The sequence below is a fragment of the Seriola lalandi genome, unplaced genomic scaffold, assembly GCF_002814215.2.
Source record: "Seriola lalandi dorsalis isolate HSWRI2012SDOR001 ecotype SW California unplaced genomic scaffold, Sedor1 jcf7180002054949, whole genome shotgun sequence".
Classification (NCBI taxonomy): Eukaryota; Metazoa; Chordata; class Actinopteri; order Carangiformes; family Carangidae; genus Seriola; species Seriola lalandi.
This window is the reverse complement of record NW_019525500.1, coordinates 101,284-127,812: the sequence shown is the minus strand read 5'-3', so window position 1 is coordinate 127,812 and position 26,529 is coordinate 101,284. Positions and strand designations below refer to the sequence as shown.

Below are 26,529 nucleotides of genomic sequence, written 5' to 3'. Positions count from 1 at the left end.
GTAGTTGATCCAGGCTGTGTGGTAAAGACAAGCCTGAGATAATGCACCTTTAATCTACTCAACCAATTCACTGTTTGACATGACAATACCACCAAACCCACACAGGGATGAACTTGCCTGGAGTGCCAGTGGGATTACACCTGTGACATTTCAGTTGGATCCCTTATACGCCTTGCTTTGCATTAGTGTTTTGTGTGTGTGTGTGTGTGTGTGTGTGTGTGTGTGTGTGTGTGTGTGTGTGTGTGTGTGCGCATGTACAGGCATGTGGGCACCATAAATAGACATCAACCCTACACGCCCCACACTTTTTTTTTTGCTGTTGGATTTTTACCATACCTTTTCTCTTTTTCTGTTTTTATATCTTTACAGTTTAATATACAATTTAGCCAACCAGTGTGTGATTTATAGGTTACATAGGTTTATCTCTGGGAGTCTAATCAGTGTAAATCCAAATCTATACTCAGAGTTGAATGGATTAGATGTAGATCCAGTGGAGACCCTGGGACACACCAGGCTTTCATCCACTGCACACAATATACCTGTTTAACATGACAATACCTCCAACATACACAAGCTGCTTATGTAGAGCCTCTCAGACAAACCTGCTGGAATGGTGTTTGGATGAGAGTGCATGAGTGTGTGTTTCTGTGTGTCTTTTAGGCACTTTTAGGCGTGTGTGCGTTTTTCGTGTGTGTTTGTCTTCATCCCATAGGACCGTCTAAGAACCGGTCAGACGGCGTTTTGAGTCAAGTCACCTGAATGAAGGAATGGAGAACTAGTTTTTTACCAAAGAGCCAGAGGGAGAGTCAAAGTGAAAGAGACGGAGAGAAACACGTGCAGCTCCGGGTGCTAAGTCCAATTGGTGACTGTTTAATCAACATTTGATATGAGCGGTTGACGCTTTCTCTTTTCTCCGACTCTGTGACGGTTTGCCTGAAGTTTTTTTCTCTTCGGCCGAAAAGACAACTTGATATACCAGACTGCCGTGGTGTCAGTGTGGTGTCCCACTTTGGAGGCAGGCTGTCCCAGGACAGACGCACACATCTGTAAAAACAGATAGACTGTCACAGCGCCACATACACACACTCACACTCACACGCGCGCGCACAGAAGCACTGGGGAGGAAGACTGTGCGTGTCACAATGCCTGTTCGACAAAAAGGTAAATAAAGTACTTTTGGGTAATTATTTGTCTTTATTTCCATCGATGTTGTACATACAAACATATATTTTATTTTGTTAAAGAGACGACATTGAAAAAAATCAGTTTGAACCTCTCTAAAAGCTCGCGTTGATGTTGCTACAGCTCTGCGAAGCGCTCCTCTTTAGCCTGTAAGTTAACGTAACGAAACTTCTCTTAAACATCAGTAATTTAACGTTTAATTGTTTGTTGGTAAACATACACAAGTTATAGACAATAACTTAAGAGCTTTTACTGGTCATTCAGACCTTGTGGTAAATTCGGCGCACAAGTTTTTCACAAAGTAGCACTTTCAAAAAATGTTTTAATGACTTCTGTTTGTTTTCAGCATGCTAGTCTGCATTGATATGCCAGAATATTGACGGGATTTAGCTTCAGCATGGATTATATTTGTTGGATGCTGTGTCAAAAAGATTGCTGCAAATGATAGACTATAGACTTATGCCTATAGATACGTAAATATTGATTAAATCACCACAAATCTGTCTGCCATTTGGCTTGACGTGCAGTAAAGAAGGTGGCATGTGTGGGTCAACGCTGACACATTTCAGACTGAGTTTGCTTTAATCAGCTGTTCAGAGTGCCATGGAGCCTGGAATGCAGTTTGCAACCCTCCTTTACAACATAAACTCTTTTGCCCTCATGCCCTTCTGCACCAGAGCAACTCAAACACAGGGTTATAAAATGTAATAGTAGTTACCAGTCCATAAAATGCAGACAAATACAATAGTGTGCCATGAACTGGCTGAATGTTCAGCATGTAACACAAAGACCTGTGGTTCCCTTGTAATTAAGAGTACTTAAAAGATACTGAACGAACACCTTATATTTCACATATTTCATTTTTATTTGCTCCTCAGAAGAGCAAGGAGATGAGATATGCTAAAAGACAATTGACAGACTAATAACACCTGTGTCGACACTCTCTCCCAGCCAGGTGTTCTTAATAAACTTCACCCTAATGACGACCCTGCCAGATCTGAACCAGGCACAGTTTTTAACCAAACTCATGTCCACCTAAGTTAAGGCTTTGTCTAATGTACACTACATAATCTCCTTGCTTTACTGAAGAGCACTTTAGTCTTACCTTCTCTGTCATTAGTAACGTGGTATTTAATTGTTTATGTTCTGTGTAGATGCTCAGCGAGCCCTGGAGCTGCTCCAGCAGTACCGGGCCAAATTAGATCAGAGACAGCAGAACCAGAATCGGACCAAACAGGGCCACCTGGAGGAAGATCACCAGCTCCAGCAGTCTCTGGACAGAGTCATCAATGTCTTCCAAAGTCAGCTCTTTAGTGCTCTGCTTGGTAAGAATATCTGTTTGTCTGTCTGTATACTCCCTCCTCCCTCCTATTTATACACCCATTTAAACATGGTATTACAATGTGACCTATTGATTTTGAAGACTTGGTGAGCTTTTAAATGCTGTCAAGCTTGTTGACCTTCCTATTATTCTTTTTTAGTTGGATTTTTTATCTATAATGGATTCTTAAGGTGTGGTGCTGATTGTCTTGCTAACTGTGTGAATGGAAATTAAGGATGTTTATTTAAAAATGAATATTGTTATATATTATTAAAAGACCTTTACAGACAGTTTTGCACTATTTCTTTTTGTATGAATACGCATGACCACATATTACAGTATATTATCAGAGATCAATGTATTTAAATCAACAGTTATGTTAGATTAAAGGGTAATTTCACCCAAATCACACACACCTTTTCTTGATAATATCATTGATATATAACATTGTTGGTACATTGTTCATGTGAAGCAGTTTTAGTTAGCAGTTCTTTCAAATGTAATGTTGGATTACATTATCTCAAAACCAAAACAGAAAAAAACAGAAACTCACCACATGGCTAGATGCCACTGGTTTTTATGATTTGGGTGAACTGACCGTTTAGCTTGATTCTTATGTTGCTCGTGTTGACAAGTCCAGGTGCTCAGTGTTGCTTCGCTGCAGCCAGGTTGGACTGTCTTGCATTTTGCATTTAGTGTCATGTCCTGGAGTAGTGCAGTGTGTTAGTCAGGAAGGATGCTGTCTGTTTGGGACTGTATATAAGGCTAAAAGACAGGAACTGTATCTGTAGGCCAGTAGGCCAGCGGACAGAAGGCTGGACTGATAATAGTGTTTGCTGTAAGTGGTAGCACAAGTTCTCATGGTGTCTACAAGATGTTTGAGCTGGTCTAATCACATGACTGTTGACCAGAAAATGGAGATCAGAACACACAGATGTGGGCGTGACATGGCCTGTCACATAAAACACAGGGCCCATTGTAGAAAATAGGTACACATTTAAAGTATGTGTAGCATGTGTAAAGTCCTCCCAGTAGTTTCTAATCTGTGTCTAACTAGTTAGTTCTGCTTGTGGTGAACTGTTTCTCATTTGAAGGAAAACACAGGCCACAATGTGTGTCTGTGTAAGACAACAAACTGGTTCTTGGTCTCTTGCCCCACCTGCTCTGGTGTGCACCACGCCCACACCTGTACCTGTTAAAGTAACACCTCTTTCTCTGTTGTGTGTGTGTGTGTGTGTGTGTGTGTGTGTGTGTGTGTGTGTGTGTGTGTGTGTGTGTGTGTGTGTGTGCGTGCGTGCGTGCGTGTGCGCGCGTACATGCTTTTCACTAAACATGACACTGACTTCCTCTTCATCTACTGTAGCATTTAATATGTTTGAATATTTTCTGACTGTGTGTTACTGTACTGTATCATTTTTATATATATATATATATATATATATATTGATTTACATATGATATTTAATGCCTGTTTCATCATCATTTGTATGTGTTATAGTACTTGTTATACTTGTTATCCCCTGTCCTCTTCCCACATATTCTATCCTTTTTTCTCACCATCTCTTTTATAGCCACCAAACTGAGCTCACACCCATGTGTATGGTGTAGAATTGCCTGTCAGTTGTTAAGCAGGGGAAGTTAAACCTCTGATCATAACAGTCACTCAGTGCTCTTACGTATGAAAAAGGAAATGACAGAGGGATGAACTACTCATTCCTCCTTTAGATGAGGAACCCAGGATACTTCAGTAGCTGCCGGTCTATATGACTATGGTGGAAGTATCCTCTTGCTGCCACTAGGGGTCACTAGTGTATTAGCTGTGGTTCATTTGATTTCACGGCTAACTCAGAAAAATGAGGGGACTGCTTCATTTTGGTTTTATCTGAATTAAAGAATACTATAAAACAGTAGCTTTTCTTTTATATTTTAAATGGCTTTATAGGGCTGCAAATAATGATTCATGACTTCATTGTTGAGCTGCAAATTATATTCTTTGATTAATCAATTGATAGATAAATTTTTCAGTCTATGAAATAAAATAAATAAATGTTTCATTTTGCCTGACAAACTGTCCAAACTATTTAGATGCTCAACTCACAATGATATGAAACAAAAAATCAGCACATTGTCCAATTGTTGAGATTGGAGCAGAGAATGTTTTGAGTTTTCTTTTTTAACAAATTACCCAAATGATTGTCAAAATGATTGGTGATTAATTTCTAGTTATTGAATAATCGGTTCAGCTCTAAAGCTCTACATCATTTAGAGATAACAGTTTCCCACTGATATTCATTCATTCATTCACTTATTGTCTTCATTATTTATTTTATGATTAGTCAGTCTATCATTTACAAAGTCGTGCATTCATTCAGTCATAATTTACGAATCCATTGGATGGATCCATTAATGTCTCTGTTTCTACCTCCAGATATCCAGGAGTACTATGAGCTGACCATCCTCACAGACAACAAGCGTTCTGGGGACCAGCTAGATGGTCCAGGGGTCCTCTCTGCCTCCTGTAACTTGCCAGAACAACTCCCAGCCCAGCCACAGTCCTCCCCTGGTCCAGAGAGCCCGCTGGCATCTCCGCCAGGATCACCTCAGCCAAAATCCATTGCCCCCAAACCCAGGTCAATCAAATCCCCTGCCCCTCCAATCCCATCTGGAATACCCCCCAAGAAGCCATCTTCCCCAACAACACAGTCCAGTACACCTCAGTCACAGCCAGCCAAGGTCAAGTACCGTGCTCCTCTTCCTCCTGTCCAGTCTGGAGCCTCAGCAGCGGAGACTTTTAAACCCTCTTCTCCCTCTGCTGCCACAGTGAATGGTGTAGAAACTCCCACTGGCTCCATAAAAACACCTCCTGCAGTATCACTGAATGGAGCAAAGCCACATCTGACTGCCACCTCTTCAGAAAGCTCCACCACCTCTACCAATCCACCAAGCCTTCCTGCCGCTCCCGACCTCAACCTGGTGACTGTCTCAGCCCTCGTCTCCAGCACCATTCAGGGATTAATGCCTCCAACTACTTCAGACAAACTCACTCCAACCAACACCACTCCTAGCACTGGCCCAGATCTTGACAGAGTCACAGATGCTGCAGTCATCTCTACAGGTGTCACGACCAGCAGAGACCCAGGATTAGGCAAAGTCACTCCAAGCACGAGTCCAGCTAGCCCCACCCAGGGAAAATTTACCTTCAGCAGCCTCAGCCCCACAAGTCCTCCAGGGCCTTTGACTAAAGGACCTCATTTGAGGTATGTCCCGCAATTTATTTTGCTCAGTGCAACATGAGCATACATTTCAGCTGTTAGTAGGGTTTATTAGCAAACCAGACTTAACAGCTGTTATTATGACATTTTAACAGATGGGGGAAACCTATGGTCCAGTTTTACACACGTGCTACAGAAAGTGTGCTGACTTTCTCTATCACAGTTTGGTTTGGTAGTCTGATCACAGCTGAAACAAATGCACGAGAGAAATGAGTGGAACTGGATCGAAAATTAATTTATAAAGTTTGGTGTCACCCAGAAGCCTTGAATGTTGTTAGGAGATGATTGTCACCCAGCAGCTCACCTCTGTGAGGGAATGCCCTCTGGAAGGAGGTTCAGACAACTCTGAGCGGATTAAAGAAGTACATTTCCTTAGGCTGTTGGACTCTTGAAAGGAAAACCTCTGGCACTTAAGGGCACTGTTTTTTTTAGTCACTTGTCTTTTGTAATTATTTATGGTTTGCCTATTTAGTTTACTGAGCCTCTGAATTTGCAGACCTCCCACATTTAGGGTGTATTGTCTTTAGCTTATATATTACACCAATGGTATTTTGTGATGTTATGTTGTACAACATTTTAAAATACACAATGCTTTGTATGGAGGTCACATTCAGGGAGTTCAGGTGTAGATAGTACAGAATAATAATAACTGACAGTTTTCAGAGTTCACCTCCTGACACCCTCTCTCCCTGATTTCTGTTCTTAGCCCAACCAGCCCCGGGTCAGTAAAAGTCACCTCCCCCAGCCCCAGGCCCGCTGCAAGCCCACTGACCCCCAACAAGGTAAGACATCTCTGGTTGTTTTGTGTTTGTGTCTGAGGAAACCTGCAGCAAATCCCTCTACAGTTGGAAGCAGCGTGAAGTACAGATTGCTTCCTATCAGAAGGAGGCTGAACCCAGGCACTGGGTGGTAACCTTGAGGTTACAGTTTGGCTGCATGATTTTGGAAAAGAAAGAGAAGTAATTATTTTTCTCATGAGTTTTAGAGAAACTATTTTCAGATGTAAATATATCCTCGGTTATCTGTTGGTGCCTAGGAGAGCTTGTCAGGTGTGGTGATGTACTGTATGATGCTCCCATTATTGGTGCTTATATGGGGTTAGGCCGCAGGGATTTCTCGGTAGGTTTGATCCCCTTATATTCTGATTCTTCATTTTCAGACTTGATTTTGTTGGCATCTGTCAGGTAGTATATAAATCTTTTCGTCAGAGCTAGGGTTGGATAAGTATTTTTTTTTTTAAGCTTCCTAACCATCCTGGCTAGGATGAAGCCATTTTGTTTAAGCTTCAGAGGTTTTTCTTCCACTGTGTTACAGCACGTTTTGTTTTGTGTTTGTCATTTGGTGCAATATTGCAGCTTATAAGGAAATTATGAGCACAATTCACCCAGCTCATGCAAGTACATGGGGAGTCAGTGTCATGTATGATAACATTTCATTAGTTATGAATCAATTGCTTTTAATACAATTAAATGATACAGAATGGGAGTTTCTAAACCAAAATTACCCTGCATTTGTTGCCCCATGTCCAACATATCACTGCTCTAACATGGGAATAGTTTTGATATAAGGCAAACATGTTTATTTTACAACATATCTTCTTTTGAACCTGTATATCAAAAAGGCTGCAGAGAGCAGAATTAGATGGACAGATCATTTATGCTGTTTGAACATTGGGTTGCATTGCATTACATAATATGACAAGAGGAATCAATTCAGTTTGGTAACATTTTATTGTCCCGTAGAGTCAGCAGAAAGAGCTCAGTGGTAAGCTCATGGCACTGGTTTTGTCTCGTTGATCTTGCTGACATAGAAATTGAATGGTTTTTGTGGTTTGGGCATTTTCACTACAGATTCAATCTGGGCACAATGTTGCTTTGATCTGCTGCTGATTGCCCACATCTCAGGAAGTGGTGCTGTTATTGATTTGCTTTGCTTTATGCTGAAGTTGTTTTGTATAAACTGCTGCACAGGCAACATTTGTCCTCCCAGCTGTACACTGCTTGTATTGTGTTGGAGTTGGTGTTAACCCCGGATACATTACTCAGATGTTGCTTAAACCTGCAGTAACTGGTTCTTCTGGCCTTGTGTAGGCAGCACAAATAAGTTGTGAACACAACACTGACATAACATCACCTTCCAAGCTGATATGGAGAACTTGTTGAGTCATGTTGAGTTGTGTTTCTGGCCCCCTGATGAATGGTCCAATATTCAGTGTCTTTGACTTGTGTTGTGGTGTCTAATAACTGCTGAGTGAAATATCTTGCTCTTTGACTGCTAAATACTCCACAAGGTGCGCCAGCTGGTCATTAACTGTGTTAGGCTTAGGCTGTTTGGAGCTAAGCAGGTAGTGTACAGTGGGTTTGTTGAGTTTCTTCACTGAAAGCAGTCACCTGTTGTGGCTGAAAGTCATGACAGCCAAACGTTGAGCTGCAACTCTCTATAAAACTCCAGAAAGCTGCAGATTTGGATGATCATTTTAATTCTACTACATTGTTTTTGTAGAAATATCAATCATAGTGGCTTTAATAATTAATCCAATAATAACTGGAAACTGGGGTTGAAACAAAAGCATTTAAGTCATTATCCATTTTTGAACTGTTTAATGAACATGTGGCGACAACTATCTGTAAAACACTGAGTAGGCAGGCTCTTCACTGTGACGTGTTCAAACAAATCCAACCTGAAATCCAGATGTGTCTTCTGCTGTTTATTAAAAATAGAAAAATACTGACTAGCAATTGTTGTACTGACACACTTAAAACAAGAAAACACATAAAATATCAAAGCCCTACTCACCGTCTATGTCTGAATTTAAACGAGTGAACAGGTAAATAATGTAAAACCACACCCCTCTGCCCATTACTGGAAGTTATAGTAACCAAAAGAACATGTGCAGCCTAAACAAAAAATAAAAAACACAGGCTAAATACACGATTTGGCTCCTACAGAACAGGATTACTTATTTCAACTGTCTGTAGGAGAAATTGAGACCCAGTAATGATGATCATTAGCACAGCCCAGTGCAGCAAGACAGCTTTCTGTTGGCAGCAGTGAGCATCAGGGGAGAGAATCAACAATGAGTGCAGGGCGAGGGGAGGGTAGAGCTGGACAGAAGTAGAGTAGGACAAGAACAGAAACAAATGTAAAATAGTGTGTATGTTTGCTGGTCCTGTATAGTGTAGCATATTATATTGTAATGTTTCAAATTCAACAATAACTGTAGTGATGTCGTGCATCTTTTAAAAAAGCCGAATATCCCGAGTGGGTGAATTCCCATCTCTGTGGAGCTTCAGGGTGCATATGGAGCTCTAACTTGATACCCACAGTCAACGTTGAAAGTAGAGCATCCATTGCTATACCGCTGTTACTGTTCACTCAGTCTCCTGCCAAACAGTGACTGACCTGATAAAACAGCAGAGTGGTGTGTGTGTGTAGTATATGTACTTGTGTGTGTGCTTGTGTCTGTGTATACACGTCTGTCTGCCTGTGTGTTTGCCTGTGCATCCATGTGTATGCATTTCTGCGCCTGTCTCTGTGTGTTTTTTTTTTTTTTTGTGTGTGTGGCGAGTGTGTTCCGCGCGAGAGTGCGGATGCATATTCTGAGCCATGCACACTTTGAGGTCAAAATGTGGCTACCAGCTGCCATAAAACGAAGACAGCAGCTGGAAGACAAGAGGGCGGGCGGAGGTGCACCGGGACAGCTGCCATGTTTCCGAGGCGGCCTCTATTTTAGCGGAGAAGTCCTCTCTAGCTGCTTTGATGAAAGGACAGGTGGAGAGGACATGAGAAAGGGAGGAGAGAGAGAGATTGAGGGATGAAAGAAGAGGAGGAGGAGAAGGAGGAGACAGAGACGGACAGACGACAGGAGGATGTCCCCAACAGCAACAAGCGGCAGAGTGGTGGAACAGGAAAGTTGCAGCAGGAAGATGTTTTGGTGAAACTTTGCTAGTCGGACTGTTGAGGATGGACTGCATCTGTATCCTCACTACCAAGGTGAGACACAGGAACAGAGCAGAGAAAAGCAGGGAAGACAAACAAACAGATACAACTTTCTACTAACTAAATTATCAATGTCCCTCTTGATGGCATTCATTCAATTTATCCCTTTACTATTTATGTTGAAATTGCGTGTTCAGTGTGTGCTAAGCTTTGAATGAGTCTGACGCGATCTTTCTGCTTATAAACTGTCATGAACATAGCATGATCTTTAATGGAAAAGTGAGACTGAGAGCGGCAGTCCTTTGGGGGATTCCTCTGAACACATCCAGATGAATAGTTTCAAAGAAAACTACTTGCTTTGTAAATGATGGTCAGCTTAGTGCACCTGCTCACAATTAGCCATATCAAATTGTGAACAGGCTGCTCATTGTACAGATGGCTCGCTGTAATTTGTGAATGAACAGGCTTTAAGGTGATATCTTAAAGGAGCGTACTGTGCTCTAGTGAAGTGACTCTAAAGGGAACGCCGATCTGTTGCTCAGCTGTTGGTCTGACAACATGTGATACCCACAGAGACGTGGAAACTGGGTTGATAGGACACACACTTCAAAAGACGAGCTCTCTGACTGGTTGGCTAGCTGTGTAGGTAGCTGAGTGATGTGGTTGACTGACTGATGGGTCTCAAGGCTAAAAACTAGGCTGGCAAAAATTAAACGCTGTATTATGCACATATGTGCAGGCTCAGAAATGCATGGCCCATTTTAAAGCAGCAGGACCAATGTGAGCTGGGACAGACTCACAAAGGATAAATAATGGATGGATGGATGGATGGATGGATGGATGGATGGATGGATGGATGGAGAGCCGAACTGATAGATGGGCTTTCATTGGAGCAGATCTGCAAATACTAATACAAGGTGGGGCTGGGGTGTGCTTGGAACAAAAGATGTCCAAGCCTGCTACCTGAGAGACGGGCGACATAATTATTCAAATGGGGATAACAGCAAACACCAACTAAAGGAACTACTATTGTTTTCTCATCAGTCATTAGACTTGACTTGTGTCCTCCACTTCTCACTACATCTTGCAGACTTTGTTCATCCATACTGCAAACGTTTAGGCACAACCTGGTCCTGATATTTTAAACATTGAAGTTGAAGCTTGATCTTGTGATATGGTTCAGCTGTTTGTGTTCTGGGTCTATTTGCTCCTCTTTCAGTCAGGGTCTGTGTTGGCCCTGACAGCACAGGAGTTGTAGTGTGAGCAGCGCATCAGCAGCAGCTCCGGTGCGCCATGTGTGTCTACACAGGAGGCGTTCAGGCACAGTATTGAGTGTAGGTCGCCTGTGTTTTGGAAGTGCTCACACCCAAATACACAATAACTGTAGTTACATGTGTAAAACACAGGAAAATAGACTTGAAGTGGTGGCCTTTGTAGAAGTGTCTGTTTGGTCAGATGCGTGTAAGACAGATGACTGAAAAACACTTTCTTTTCCATGTCACAGTCTTTGTTCTTTCAAACTTAAAAACTACGTTTAAAATCAGTATTGTCCTGGAATTCTTGAGGTTGTATCATACATAGTTAACAGAATACAAATATTTGATTAGTGGTTAAATCCTTTCTCAAGTTTAGTCTTTATCAAACTTTTGTCTCAGTCTTGGACTTTTCATGGACCCCTCAACTCCCAGGTCACCCTGCCGCAACCTCGCAGCATCGAGGTAGGTCACCTTGCAGCCAGTTCATGTGCTTGCCATGGGGAATTAGCTGTTAGGAGGATGACCTTCTGTCATGTTGGCAAATACAGGGATTGGGACTTTGAGAGTGGACAGAGAACCAAATCATGTCACTAGCATAAATAACAAAATTGCTCTTGTTGTTGCAGTTTTGCAAAACTGTAAGTTCTACCCCAAATTTCCAATGACAGCCGTTCAGGGTGTCTTAGAAAGAAGCTGCAGGGGCATTCAAGTTAAAGGGATCTGGTGAAATAAAGAAAGTGTCAGAAGAATGAGACACACACTCAAACCACACACACACAAGTAAGTCTGTAGTCTGTTGGCAGATTTACAAACAGGCTGCATTAATCTGGTTAATCTCATTTATCTCATTAAATTAATGGATTGAAAACCAGAGGGTGTTCCTGAGCTCAAGACTGCTAGATTACTGCTGGAAAATTTCTCAGTATATCCCCTCTCATCCTGCTGGATTCATTTCTTCTAGCCATCTGACCCAGGGCAAAGGTTAAAACACACAGAAAACCTTTAAAACCCAGGTGTAAATCCACTCAATAACTTGACATTAACTTAAAAGGGCACTGAGTTTCCAGCGCACCTACACTTTGTATAACAGCTTCAGAAATGCATCCAACCAGGAAGCACAGGCTGAAAAAACATTTCCACTTGCAGACCCTGTTAATCATGTCATAATGTAAAAATTCAGTTTTGTAGAGAAGTACGATATTCATGAATGGGAGAATAAATGTGATGTTTAATAGGAGGATAAAGCCACTTGTGCAATAATGTTTGTATTGGTGACGAAAGGAATGTGGTCACCGGAGGTGCATGACAATGTACATGAACGTGATGTAACAGGACTAGTTAAATCCTTCAAATAATATGTAAACAGTGTGCAACTCTACTGAACACAGTAGTATCTATACCTGTGGAGATTGTTGTCAAACATACTGAATGAGGATTTTACTTTCTATCAGTACTCTCCTCTCTATCTTGCCCAATCCTCTTTTTATCTCTGATGTATCCAGTCTTAAATCCTACCCTGGTTTTATCAGTGTGTGATTGTGGTGTGGTCTTACTGAGTGTCACTGGCTTCCCGTGCTCCAGGAAAGCAAGAGTCTCTCCTAAGAGGCTTACCTTAGGCTGCTAATAGACTTTACAGAGGAGGGGCTATTTTAGTATGGACAAAGAGGGGCAAAGAGAGGAAATAATGAGAGAGAGACACATAAAGACAGAGGGAAAGAGAGAGCACAAGTCTCTGAGGTCTTTGCATTCCTAGCTTTGGTGGGATATTTTACTGGATTTTGCCAGTAAAACTCCAATGCTGCATCATTCCAGCGATCCATCCATCTGTGGAACTGTCCAGCTGGCATTGTGATGTAACTGTGAGGAGGGGGTCACGGCTGACAAATTAATCAACAGAGAAGGCATGAGAGCAGAGAAGAGGGAGAGAACTTCCCAAACAGCCGCAGGACTACTGAGCCCAGGGCTATTCATCTGCAGCAGGACTAACACAGTGATGTAGGACTGACTGCTGGAACTGGTTAGCACTTCATGAGAACCTCAGTGAAAGGTTAAACATCCTCTCAGCTCTGCAGGATCCACACTTGCTGTGACAAATTGGACTGAAGTGTGTAGGTATACGGATAGCGCTGCATGTAGTAGGGCTGACACCTACTGGGCCAGCACGAAGGCTGCAAGTGAAGATGGACCATCACAACTCTGCATCCTCATTCGATGTAATGTATCTCCTCTTACTTTAATTACTGAGTTTCTTCTCACCCACCTGCTGTTTTTTAGGTGTGGCTCATTCAGAAAAGTGGTCTGAGTTTTGTCGCTAGTGTAGAATGGAAAGGTCATCTGAGGTTGAATGGACTTCAGTAATGAATGACCAGCAGACAGTTACCTGTGTATTAATGTGTGGTTTGTGTAAAACCATATACAGAGTGGTGCATTTTTCAGTAAGCTCTGTATTCTTGCCTGCACAGTTTAGGTTGGTTTTAAAGCTTGTTTTAAACCAAACATAGGTGTGTGTGTTTATATACTACCTACATGTGTACAAACAATACATATGTCCCGTGATCTTCATCTAAACACATTGTGGGGAAGAAAAACAACACAATAACACTTCCTTTATTTTCTTAATCATTCTCATTCAGAGAATTTAGCTGCAGTCAAACAATCTACAAAGCCTGTCTTAGGTAAAGTACATGTTGGCATCCATATATGTGCATCTACGTTACAGGCGCCTCCCAAATTATTTTGAAACAAGATGTGTCACTTCTTTCGGAAACACCTCAGAAACCCTCGGTCCCTGATCCTTCCAAGGTAACACAGAATGGTATCTGAGGTGATAGGAATCACGGAAGCTGGCTTACAATCAAGAGGAGCTGAGTAATTAAGAGGAATTAGTCCAGGGCCAGAGGTTGTGGCTTTACCATTAATGATAGCTGCTAGCTAACGCTCCATTATCTGTGGTGACTACTCAACTACTTCTGTTTCAATCTTCACAGGTTAACAACTAAACTCAACTAAACTCAACTAAAGCTTTTAAGGCTCTTTTTCAAATGAATAAACAGAAGATTTTATGAGGTGTGGTCCACCCCATCGTAAAACCCAATTTGTGGAAACTTCTTTTAGGCCCTGACCCCTTGATGTTTGAGTGAGAAGCTGTTCATCATAATGGCTGACATCTAGACAAAATAGTAACAACTTTTATGATACGTTTTTAGCCATATTTGCTGCATATCTGTTTAAATGTCATTGCCATGAAATGGTACCCTTATGTACTAAGCCTCTTTCTCCTTGCTCATTATTTTGGAAATTATAAAAAGGGATTTAGCATAATCTCATATCAGTGGTTGATACAACAACTGATTGGAATTGCGCCGATGTTTAATGCTGTTTTACAGATTGATATCACTTTGTGGCAAAGGGGAAAAACCATTGGTTACCAAAACTAGCCCAGAGCTAGCTATAACGCTGCTAACTGGAACCGTCTCTCAGCTCACATCCGTCCAAGTCCACATCCCTGAACCCAGTCCAAATCCGGAAGCAATACATGGTCGAGAGCCAGCTCATTTTTGTCTATCAGGCTCCAGACTTCAGCCACAATCAGACCAACTTGGCTGGTGACCAGGGTCAACTTCAGGGGCAAGGACTGAGCAGTGGTTGTCTTTGAAAAATAAATCACCTGGCTGAAAAAGGATGCAAGCAGGGTGCCAACACTCTGCAGGGGCTGATAGCCTTATGAAGAAGGGTAATAACAGTGGTTTGTTGTTCATATCTGAAAGATTTTTAGCAGATGTGTTCCCATTGCCAACACTTGTTTTTTCAGCAGTCTATTGTGCCGGTCAGGCTAACAGGGAAGTAGGCTAACATTAAATTGTTCATTGTTCAGCCCATGTCATGCCTGAGTTCAGACAGAGCAGCTAATCCCATTTAGCAGATGACTAATCTCTGTGGAGCTACACACACACACACTCATGCAAAGATACCAACCTATACACACATGCACAAGCAACAAGGCAAGTGGCTGAGTTCATTTCAGTTCAGTCTTATCATTGATTTTCCAGCAGGGGAAAATTAAACAGCTTAGCGTCATCATGACTGCATGAACCCATGGCCCTCGACTGTCAGGATAGTTTGGGGGTAGATCAGGATCATTTTTCATGTGTATTGTGAGTCAAAAAGATTACAAAATATTGCCCTTGTCCCCCCTGCACTTGTTTGTCATGCTCCCAGTAGTATAGCTGCAACAGTTGAGTTTAGGGATTAATATTTTTATATTCAGTATAGGCTTCAAGCCTTTCTATGTCTACATTAGATCCAGAGAGTGTGCAATGTATCACTGCTGTGTTATATAGTATTTGTATGCACATGTACTGTATGTTAGTACAGCTCATATAGATCTGTTTGAAGAACTTAATAAGATGCTAAACCCCTGCAGGCCTTTGCATTATCTCTGTCAGTGACAGCAAAAACAACATGAGTTTATGTAAAGCATGTTTGAGAGAAGAATTCAAATCTGGAGAACATCGTCCATGTGGTGCTGTGTCTGTGTTTTACCACATAGTGGCACTATATGTATGAAAAACACACCAACATGTTGGGTGCTCAAATGATTATTCTGCAGAGACTTAACATCTCCACTTTTACTATGTCAATACATAGATGACATGTCCCTTGGAATTAAATCCACAATTCAAAACAGTCTTAAATAAATGAACTTTTGCTGTTGCACAGTTGATATTTGTATCTATGAAGTTTCCAAAGGAATCAGTGTATCCTCGCACAGCGTTTTACATAGAGCGAGGACGAGATCTATTTGGAAGAAAATTCACTCGTGGAAACTGAACACACAGCTGGTAAACGCTGATCATGTGACCATGTTTGAAATGTTGATGTATGGAGATTTTTTTCGATTGGTTAGTGTGTAGAATGGAGAATCCACCACGATTGGCTCGCAGGGAGTGTATGAGGTTACCGCACACACATACACACGGTGTAGTTATTTCTGTGCTGGCTGACCTACTAATGTTAACATGTAGTGCATGCCTGCTAGGCTCATGAGGTAGCATCCTCTCTCTCGCTCCCCATTTGTCTCCCATTCATTCCTTTATTTCTTTTTTCTTCCTTCCTTTCTTTCCTGTCTTTATTTCTTATTTCCTCTCTTATATTCTGTCATTGTTTCTTCTTTTTTTCTATCTTTCAGTAATTGGGTGTGTGATGTTGATAATGTGACATTCGATGCTATGTTTACTCTCACATTATGTTTTATGAGGCATATGAGCCAGAACGCCTGTGGCTATCCCAGATGTATGAATGTACTTGTGTGTGTGGGTGTGTGTATCTGTACGTGTGTGTCTGTGTGTCTGTGTACATGTGCATGCACGTACTTCAGCAGGATCTCCATCTGTTCCTTGCCAAACACAGAAGGACACTCGGTCTCAGGACGGCTAACTTATCACACAAGCCAAGACTAAGGGAAGACTGGCACTTGACCCAAAGCTGACTCTTTGACAACATAAAAATAACTCCCTGATGTCTCTCCGGAGGAATCCAATCTGAGGTTTCCATATAAAACGCATGAACAATAGTCCAAACCCAGAACATTTTTATGTTAAAATGCTTCTTTTTTTACTGTCAGGCATTAGGTTAACCTGTATCCATTTTACAAGAGCGGTTACATTTATTCCTCTGAACACTCCAGGGAAGAACTCTCTGGCACACAGTAAACATTTGTTTGAAAGGAAGAGAGGAAGAACTGGGTGCTTGGCCTCAATTTTGAGTTTGAAGAGTGATATTTAGGATGTGCTGAGCAAAAACTTCAAAGCAAGCATGGCACACAAGAATTGCCACCAACAAACAAGTGACAAGTCACTTTCTCTGAGGAGTTTCTGATATATAACCAATCACGTAAATGGCAGAATTACATCCAAAAGACAGTAAACTATCAGCACACTAAGAAATATTGCAAAAAATCTTGAGGGATTGAGGATGGATGCAAAACACATTGTTCCCGCCATGAAACTCTTTTATCTTGTACCTAAAAAAAGAACAATTTCTAGAGATTTGTTGTGCAGAAAGATCTGAAGTTTTGCAACATGGTTGATGCATCAATTATTAATCAACTAATCACATACACAAAGTTATACATGTGTTAATTTATGTGGATTCTTCATAAGAAAGTTTTTTTTTTAAGATTAAATTCCTGCTGTACTCAGAATAACCTTTCATGCCATTACATTATTTATGTGACTTGTCTACCTGCATCAACTTCAGAACTTAATTGGCTCCTCCGATGCTTATATCTGTGCATCTTTTATCTACGTGCAGTTAGATATTCTAAAAAACCCTCTAAAAATAAATTCTCATTACAGATTAACAGCTTTAAATGTAACTTGAGGCATAGTCTTGCTTGTGGTTGTGGATTTATAACTTAATCAGTAAACTTATGAAATTGCTTTGGAGACCTCTAGTATCAGGAATATCAGTATCAGCTTGTCAATCCCTATCTTCTCCACTTTTCCATCTTTTAATATTTCCCCTTCTCCCCTGTTGGTGACCTCAAAATCACCCTGTGTTTGCTTGTTTCCCGCGCTTCGCCCTCTGCTTTCTCGCACATTGTTTCCCTTTCTCTGTGCTCTCCTCTCTCATGCTGCGTTGTTTGTTTTCCAGTCGAGGTGAGAAGACAGAGACAACCACAGAGAGACTACTGTGTGTGTCATAGTCCAGATGGCCCAGCCGTCAGCATCAAGAGCCTCAGCTGAAGAGTGCGCTTTGACTTGTTTAACTTGTTCTGCCCTTTATCTCCCATAAATCCTTTACTCTCTTCTCCTCTCCTCTCCGTTTCAGGGAAAATAGCAGACCCTTAACTTGGTCAGATATTTAAGTACGAATCTAATATGTTACATATAGTAAGATGGTAAATATCAAAACTTATTAAAGCAGCTTGTAAATTGCATTTTCCTAAATATTTACAGTAAATACTACTAATCATCGGGCTTTAAGAGCTGCTGCTACACTGAAATGGCTCTGTTGTCTGTGACAGAAGATGTGAGAGCTTGAACTAGAGTTTTGTCTTTGGTCCTTATCTTGCTGGACCTTTGACACTTTGAACCACTTCATCCTGCTATCTGGACTCTCTGATGTGGGCATCTCGGGAAAAGCACATTCTGGTTTGAATCCTGCCTCACTGAGCGTTCTTTCAATGTGTCATGGCAAGGGCAAATGCCCATTTTCTATCATCTCCCCATAGGAGTGCCCCAAGGCTCAGTGCTGGGCCCCTTTTCTTTGCAACATACACCACCTCTTCGGGTTAGATTATCTGCTCACATGGTTTCTTTTATCATTGTTATGCAGACGATACCAATCTATACTTGTCATTCCCGTGTGATCCATGGTTTTGGTATGGTTCATGGTTTGTCTCTCAGACATATCAGCATGGATCAAGGAACCTTACCTTAAACTGAACCTTTCTAAGAATGAACTCCAATCCACTCAATCTCTCCATCACAATATCAACATAAAAAGTGCCTCTTCATCTCTCACCCCAACCAAGTTTCCAAAAAATCTGGGTGTCAAGTTTGAGCTGGGCTTCTCTGACCATCTGACAGCTGTCTTCCGGTCATGCCTCTTTGCACTCTCAGGAAAATTAGGAATCAGGTAAAATTAGGAATTAGGAAAAGTCAGGCCTTACCTGACTAAGTACTCTACCCAACTCTTGGTCCAGGTCATGGTTATTTCACGGCTTGACTACTGCAATGTCCTTCTATCTGGTCTCGCTTCATCCACAGTGACACCCTTACAGATGGTCCAGAATGCGGCAGCCCATCTGGTCTTCGATCAGCCCAAAAGGGCACATGTCACTCTGCTGCTCATTGACCTCTACTGGTGACCCATGACCACCCAAATCAAATTCAAGTCACCTAATGCTTGCATACAAACTGACCTCTGGGTCTGCACACATCAACTTGATCACAATCATACAGGCTTATACAGTGTTGCACATGAACATGAATGAATCAGTTTACAAATGATGAACGTGAACGTTTTATGACATTTTTAGCTCATGTCTGTGATTCTTTAGTGGTGTAAAATAATTAATTTAGTTTGGGAGTGGCAATGATTTGGGGCTGGTGATGGATGGGTAGAAGGAGGTTCTATTGGAAAAGAATAGCGGCCTTTATTTAAAAAAAGGAACAAATGAATGTGAACTAGTTAATTTTCATCTGTATGAACTGAACTTTGAACTAGTTCTTTTTAAGTGTGAACTGGCACAACTCTGGGCTTAAGCTCCTTCTCGGCTACTTCTGTTCTCCAAGGAATGTTGTTTATCATTGCCATCCCTACATACAAGGCAATTCAGTCCAAACTGTTCTGTTTTGTGGTTTTCCCTTCTGGTGGAATGAGCTACCAAATACTATCAGAGCAGGGGAGGCTCATCTCTTTCATGAGCACCTCGTCCCCTAACACCTCTCACACCCTAAGTCGCCTTACTTGCACTTAGAGTGAACTTATGTGCACTTCTTTAGCTGATCTCCTTGACTTTGTCTTATTGAGCAGATTTAGTTTAGTAGTCCAAGGTCTCTGTGCTGAAGCATCTGCCAAATGAGTAAATGTAAATCTAAATACGAGCATTCTGTGGTATGTACTGTATTGATATAAGCTAGAAATTTGAATAAAGTTCCTATTGGATGCTGTTAATCAGACAGTCTTGTGGGCATTTGGCACATTTCTCTATTAACAAGTTGATACATAGACGATGTCCTGCCAGTAACCTACACCTAAGGACATGTTCAGACTGACTGAAAAAACAACCCTCATTCATTTTAATTAGGCCAGTCCACTGACACAGCAGGGGGTGCCAACACAGAGGGCTCCTGCAAAAAAAATGCAGGGTCGTCCAGTAAAAAAAAAGTTGAAGCTGGCTCAACTGTTACTGCAACGCAACATAACGTCATCAGCCAAGGCACTGCAGTGACCAATCAAATATGTGCAAGCAAAAATTCCTGGTAGATTACTTTGTAAAGTAAATGCTGTAGGCATACTGTGTATCGTTACATTAGTATTAAATAATTCCCAGTGTAATAACTTTCCTTAGCTGTAAAGTCCTGCCTCATAGTAAAATAGACTGATATGTTGTGGTGCCTTATAAGCCTTCATACTCAAGGATTGTTACTCAAATTGGACTTATATATTATATACTATGTCTCACCAGTGCCAGAAGCAACATTCCCCTACTAACATAGCCCTTTGTGTTATTTCAATGCAAGGGTTGCTTTAATACAAATTAACAGAGAGACATGTGCATCTGTATGTCAAAGGTTGTCCAGTGCTGGATTAATGGAAACGCAGATGATTTTATTTGTTTCTACCACCCTCTGATCTTCCGTCCTGGTCACCTGTGGTTTAAAATGGCTCAATGCCAATGTTATCATCCTTCTGCCAGCTGAATAACAGGGCTGTGTTCAAATATCACTTGAACAAGTCACCCCAGAAAAATGTGTGTGTGTGTATATGTGTTAATATACTGTCTGTGTGTGTGTTTGTGTGTGTGTGTGTGTGTGTGTGTGTTTTTGGGAGATCATGGCTTGCAACTCTGAATGATGTAACAACATTGTCTCTGCCTCACTCATTCAGTCTTTATGTCTCTCTATCCCTCTCTCTCTCCATCACTGTTATATTTGGTCAATTCAATCTTCACTAGCCCGTATAATACTGTACCCTTACCCCCCTCCTCCTCGCTGTGTGTGTGTGTGTGTGTGTCTGTGTGTGTGTGTGTGCGTGCGCTGTTGTATGACTATACAAGGCAGAGCATCACTGCAGCAGGTAGAACAAGAGAGAGAGAGGTGAAAAGAGAGGGAGAGATAGGGGGACACAAGAAAGACACCACATTTTTAATCCTCCCTCTACCTCAGTGTGCTGGTCTCTCCTCTTTCTTTCTTTCTTTCTTTCTTTCTTTCTTTCTTTCTTTCTGTCTCTCATTGATCTTGCTGTTGAGAGGCGGGCCAAGAGAGGCAGTGGAGCGAACCGAGAGAGAGTGAGCAAGACAGGGAGAGAGAGAGAGAGAGAGAGAGAAACACACACACAGATAGAGAGAAAGCAAGAGAGAGAGAGAGGGGGAGCAATAGAACGAGAGAGGCAAACTCTCACACAGAGAGAGAGAGAGGAGATAGAGGACTGGGACTGCTGCTGCAGAAGAGGACAACAGAGACCACATCCATACTGACACACATACACACACTTACATGCACACACACATTCATTCATGCACACACACAGACAGACTGATCGACACATGCTGACAACAACAACACACTGAACGCACACACACACACACACACACACACACACACACACACACACACACGTGCTAACCCATTCTGACACATACACAGACACACACATACATAGACATACACACACGCTGATGCACAGGCAGACAGTGACCATGTTGCTCCCTGCATCCTGACCAGCTATGAGGATTACACTGATGAAGATGATGATGAAGATGAGAGCGATGAAGAGCGTGAGGGAGAGGACGCCGGCCTGCCACAGCTGAGGACTGTAGCCAGGCGGTGGGGGGGAGGGAGAGGGCAGGGGGGGCGGCAAGAGTGGGGGATTGTGGGACAGGATGGAGCGCGGTTGATAGAAGACATGCATGTGCATGTGCGTGTGCATGCGTGTGTGAGCGTGTGGATGTGTGTGAGTGTGAAATGTGTGTATGAAGGCTAGGATGCCCCCCCAGCGCGGGACCAGCTAGCTAACGTTAGCCACATGTTGTGCCACTGCAAAGTAGCATGTACCAACAACACCATATCTTTGATGTTTGGATGCAAGGTAGGTAGAGAGTTTCGTGTGTGTGTGTGTGTGTGTGTGTGTGTGTGTGTGTGTGTGTGTGTGTATGAGAGAGAGAGAGAGCGAGAGAGATGCTGGGGGTAGAGGTAAAGTAATGGACAGTGAGAGAGAGAGACACTGACTAAGGCAAAATGTGCTGAGACAGAGAAGGAAAGAGGTAATGACTAAGCTTGTCAAGGGACTCAGGGTTGAGGTAAACTAAGGTGAGAGTTAGTAGCCGGCAGGAGAGTGAGTGAGAGGGAGAGAGAGAGAGAGGTCTTAGCTGTGTGTGTTTATTAGAGAGGTAGAGACAGGGAGAGAGCAGGGTTGTGCTCTGCTGTCTGATTTCATATCATAAACTCTACAGCCAGTTTATCGTCAACATCTCCAGTCCGAGCCCTGTTGCTGCTTCTACTGTATCTGAAGCTTCACTGATTTGAATTCAACAATCAAAGTTATTTAAGTCTTCTATAAATATGCCACATGTTCAATGTCTGCATGGAGAGAGACTGTAACACTGAGAATGTAAATATGAATGTCTGTATTGAATTCAATGAATTTTGGTTTTTAAACTTGCATTAATATTTTTTTAGCCACTTGGGGGCAGAGCAACAAGCTGTAACTACAGAATTAGCATTCAGCATTGTTTTAGCATCTGCAGTTGTGTTTGTATCCACCAAATGAATGTAATTCCAATACTCGATTTAGTTTTCCACTCACACCTGAGGGAAATATCTGGCCCTTTAGCTGCTAAGTGCTCCACTATGTTCACCAGTTAGCCACTCACACTGTCTGTCTGCTGTTCGGTGCTGTACAGACAGTGTACAGGTTTTCATGGAAAACAGCAACCTATTACACACTACACACAGGCATTTGTAAATTATTGAAAGCAAATGAGACCTTAGTGGACACGCCAGGTAGCTTGTTTCTGTTAAACATTCCTAAAGCTAAGGACATATTTCCTATTCACTTATTTTCTTCTCATCACATAGAGAAAGTGGCTTTTTTTTACCTGATCTTTCCTCTCATTTTCGTCCAAAGGCTGGGCTTCCTTGAAAAATTGTAATATTATTGCTGATGAGTTTCCGTTCTAATAACAAAACAATAATTATTTTTATTGCTCCTTATCGCTTGATTCCCTCTTGCTTTTAGGAATCCAAACTAATTTTTCAAATATGAAAAAGACACAAGCAGCTGCAAAATCTGTCCGTTGGTAAAATACAGTCAAAAATTGATACAAATATAATGTAGATCGGGAACTACCTAATCAGAGAATACATAAGCAAGACTATAAATCTGACCAGGCATTCAGTTCCAGCTTTTGGTACCTGACAGTTTCCAGCACTTAAAATGTATTGTGGTTTGATATGCCATCATAGTTTCTTCATATATATTTATTTTAAACTCAAGTTAGCCATTTAGCTGAGTGGGTGGTGTCAGTGGTGCAGTGGATAGACGTCTTGGACTCAGTCTCTCCCAGAAAGTTGAGGATTTAGTGGGTGTAGTTTTCATGTTCTTTTGTTGTTTGTGAGTGCCTCTTCTTCCACAGTCTATAAACACAAATGTTTAGAGGAACTGGAAGCTCCGCATGCCACATAGGTGTTCATATGATAACCTTTTGCTATTGTGTGAAGTATGCTGGGATATTTTCAAACACCCACCACCTTAACTTGATAAGCTTGTATAAATAGACGGATGTGTCCAGTGTTATTGTGTGTCCCTAATCCATACATTTGTTTGATATAAAAACAAGATTCCTCTGCACATCTGTCTCCCTAGTAAATTCATATCTGAGCATTTGAAGCTGCCTTAAATTCTCTGTCATTCTATTTCGAATGCAAAAAGTGTAGCCTCTTGACAGGTCTTTGGCATCCCTAACCCTTTATTAAATTAATACCGCCATATCCGTTACGAGTGTGCCGACTCGCTAATTACATAACATAAGGCTATGCTAAGTGAATGAGCTTAGGCTAAAATTGGCAATCATCATCTTGCAAAGTACTCTGAAACTGTTGAGTGGAAAATCAACACATGAAATATTAAAGTTCCACCCAAGCGCTTAAGGACCGTGTCTTTGATGTGGAGGAGCTGTTGGTACACTGAGCCGCATCTTTGAACAGTCATTAAACACACAGCTAACCCAAAAATGGCTTCATAAATGGGTCTGTGAACTTGTCTAAATAGCACAGTGAAAGCTGAGCATGAACTTGAGAAAGAGTGTGAGAGACAGTGTGAAAGAAAAAGACAATATTCACAGCTTTATCAAACATAATATCTTTCCTCTTAGTAATATTCAAATGTAGAAAACTCGACACAGAGAGGAAGGTGCTCAATTTACTGTGACAGATTCATGTGCAGTGCTGTAATATGAAAAGATACAGTAGGACCGCTGGACTGTGTGTATCTTTGTGTGTGGGTTTACTATTGTCCAGTTCAGCAGTTAGGTCACAATAAACTGTATGGACTTTATTTCTGTCCCGTTAGATCACCTCAGCATGACGAGCAGGTCGAGAGACAACTGTTAGACTGGAGTTCCTTAAAGAAAGAGAGAGAGTCAACACGAGTGTGTGACACAGTGAGAGCAGTAGTTTTGTCCTCTACAAGTATAGCTGGAGACTGAGTGTGTCCTGAGGATAATAACAAGTTGCTCAGGGATTTTTCTGTATAGTGTGTGGATGAGATTTCTGAGAGATGGTCAAGTTGGTCATCATCCCTTTGTAGACCTCCATCTGCTTGTTTGTTGAGAGGAACCATGGTCAGACCCTGAGATGCCAGCATTGCACTGTTTTCTGTATGTCCAGACTTAACTTTAATTTACCTGTACCTATTTCACTTTTCAGTGCATATTTTTGTCCATGTGTTCCTTGTAATATTTAAAGCTAATATAACTAATAAAATAGTTCTGAAAAAGGAGTTAACAGTCAACGTCTTCGGTACAAAGACATATCTTAGTGATTAAAGTTAATTGTCAGCCTTGTACAGGTTTGAGTTTATAAAATGTAATAATGCTGTTGTAACCAAGAATATTTTAAACCTTGTTAAATTAACTTTTTCTTCATTTCTAACTGTTGAAACAGAGAAAGTAGTTCAATGCCAGATTTGCTGCACATCACATTTTGCACATATTTTTCTCCAGTCTTCCACACAGATTGTGTCGCCCGACAGTTGTGTGGTGAGAGTGTTTGAACTTGCTGAGGACCTCTCTATGCCCTTCAAGTGTTGTGGTCCCTGGAGAAATAACAGTGTAATGTGCAGTGTGTAATTAAGTGTTTGAAATTACCCCAAGAACTAATGAAGATCTATTCCACTATGATTAATTTACAATTAAGAATTCCTAATTATATTAGGAATTATATTATTATTTATTATAGACAGTTTGAAGTTTGTACCCACTGGGCATCTGTGTACGTCAGTGTTTGGTGTGGCCGACTCTAGCAAGGACTCAAAAGTGTGGTTAAGCAAAAATGTCCTGACATTTGCTGCAGCATAGAATAATAATCTGATCCTTGGATATTATGACTACATCTATAAAAACCTGCTATTCTGCAGGAAATACAACACAGAACAGTACTGAGAGATTTAGTTGTAGTTATGATACCCCAGAACCAGCCAATGTTTCAGCTTATTTCTAACTTTGAGAACACACACACAGCGAGGTGCAGACTCATGTCAGCTTCATTACAGGCCTTTAGGTGTCACGTCAACTCTTCTTATGAAAGCGAGATGACTGAAACCATTTACTGAGTAAAGGTGGTAGAGGAGCTGTCCGATGTATTTTATATTTGAATTTTATCTTGAACATAATCAAATTTAAAACAGTAAAACATTGTGTAAAACTTGTGTATAACAAGACAGAAAACATTTGAATCTTTCTTTATTTTACCTTTTAATCCAAAAGAGTCACACAATACCTTGAAATTAATGGCAAATGTTTGTATGTAGCAACTTAAATCTCCTCAAAATAAAGGTGATTTTTGCTCTGCTTCTTTTGTCATTTGAGAAATATGCCAACAATTGATCCAGTAATGTTAAAACTACTGGAATTGATAAACTGAATCAGTATCAGACACTGACACTGAAGGAAACAGTGTAAGGTTTAATTAAAGTCACGTAAACGTGAGATACACGGAGAGAGACAAGCAACTAACACATACACTGCATGGAGTGTGGAGGAGAGTACATTTTAAATACATGAGGGTGCACTACCTTAATTCTACCTAGCCAGCAATGTGTCCATTTCTGAGGCTGTTTAAGTGTCTGAGAAGATAAATCAAACACACCTTAACTAGGTCAGACAGTTCAACACATTCAAAATAGATGAATATGTCCCTCTATTTCTGCCCAGGTCTGTGTATTTTTACTGAAGACATTTTACTGACTGAAGCCGGGCTGAAGTCAGTTCAGGAAAATCTTCAGGTCCTTCAAATTAAACATTTAAAATGGCTTTAATTTAGTAACCGGATGTCTTACTGTTTCATTTCCTGTTGCTGTTTTTTTTCTGTTTATACTTCCACTGATAGTTTTGGAGTTTTAGGAACATTTCTTACATGATCTTAGATTCTCATCCCATGTTGATACTGATAAAGTTTTTTAAAGTTCAAATTTTAGCTTTTTGAGAGTTGCAAATGTCCTATGTCAAAAATGGCCTGCATATAATTCTTTTTGTGATCCTGTTTTCTCTATAACTCACTCTATGGTGATTACATCATCACATAGTAATTGGCACATTCAGCGAGGATGGTGT

At 41.2% G+C, this 26,529-nt stretch overlaps 1 protein-coding gene across 3 annotated transcripts in view; it reads left to right on the top strand.

The window, feature by feature from the left end:
• The first annotated feature begins 742 nt into the window (after positions 1-742).
• The window catches only part of LOC111645407 (disks large homolog 4-like), a 108,243-nt gene continuing 82,456 nt past the window's right edge, over positions 743-26,529 (top strand). For 2 of the 3 annotated variants that reach the window (XM_087170468.1, XM_087170467.1), the window contains exons 1-4: positions 743-1,161; positions 2,337-2,507; positions 4,932-5,760; positions 6,482-6,557. In XM_087170468.1, coding sequence (XP_087026594.1) covers positions 1,143-1,161; positions 2,337-2,507; positions 4,932-5,760; positions 6,482-6,557 — 1,095 coding nt within the window. In that variant the 5' untranslated portion in view covers positions 743-1,142. The remainder of the gene's footprint in view (positions 1,162-2,336; positions 2,508-4,931; positions 5,761-6,481; positions 6,558-26,529) is intronic. The other variant, XM_087170469.1, reaches the window with a different exon arrangement.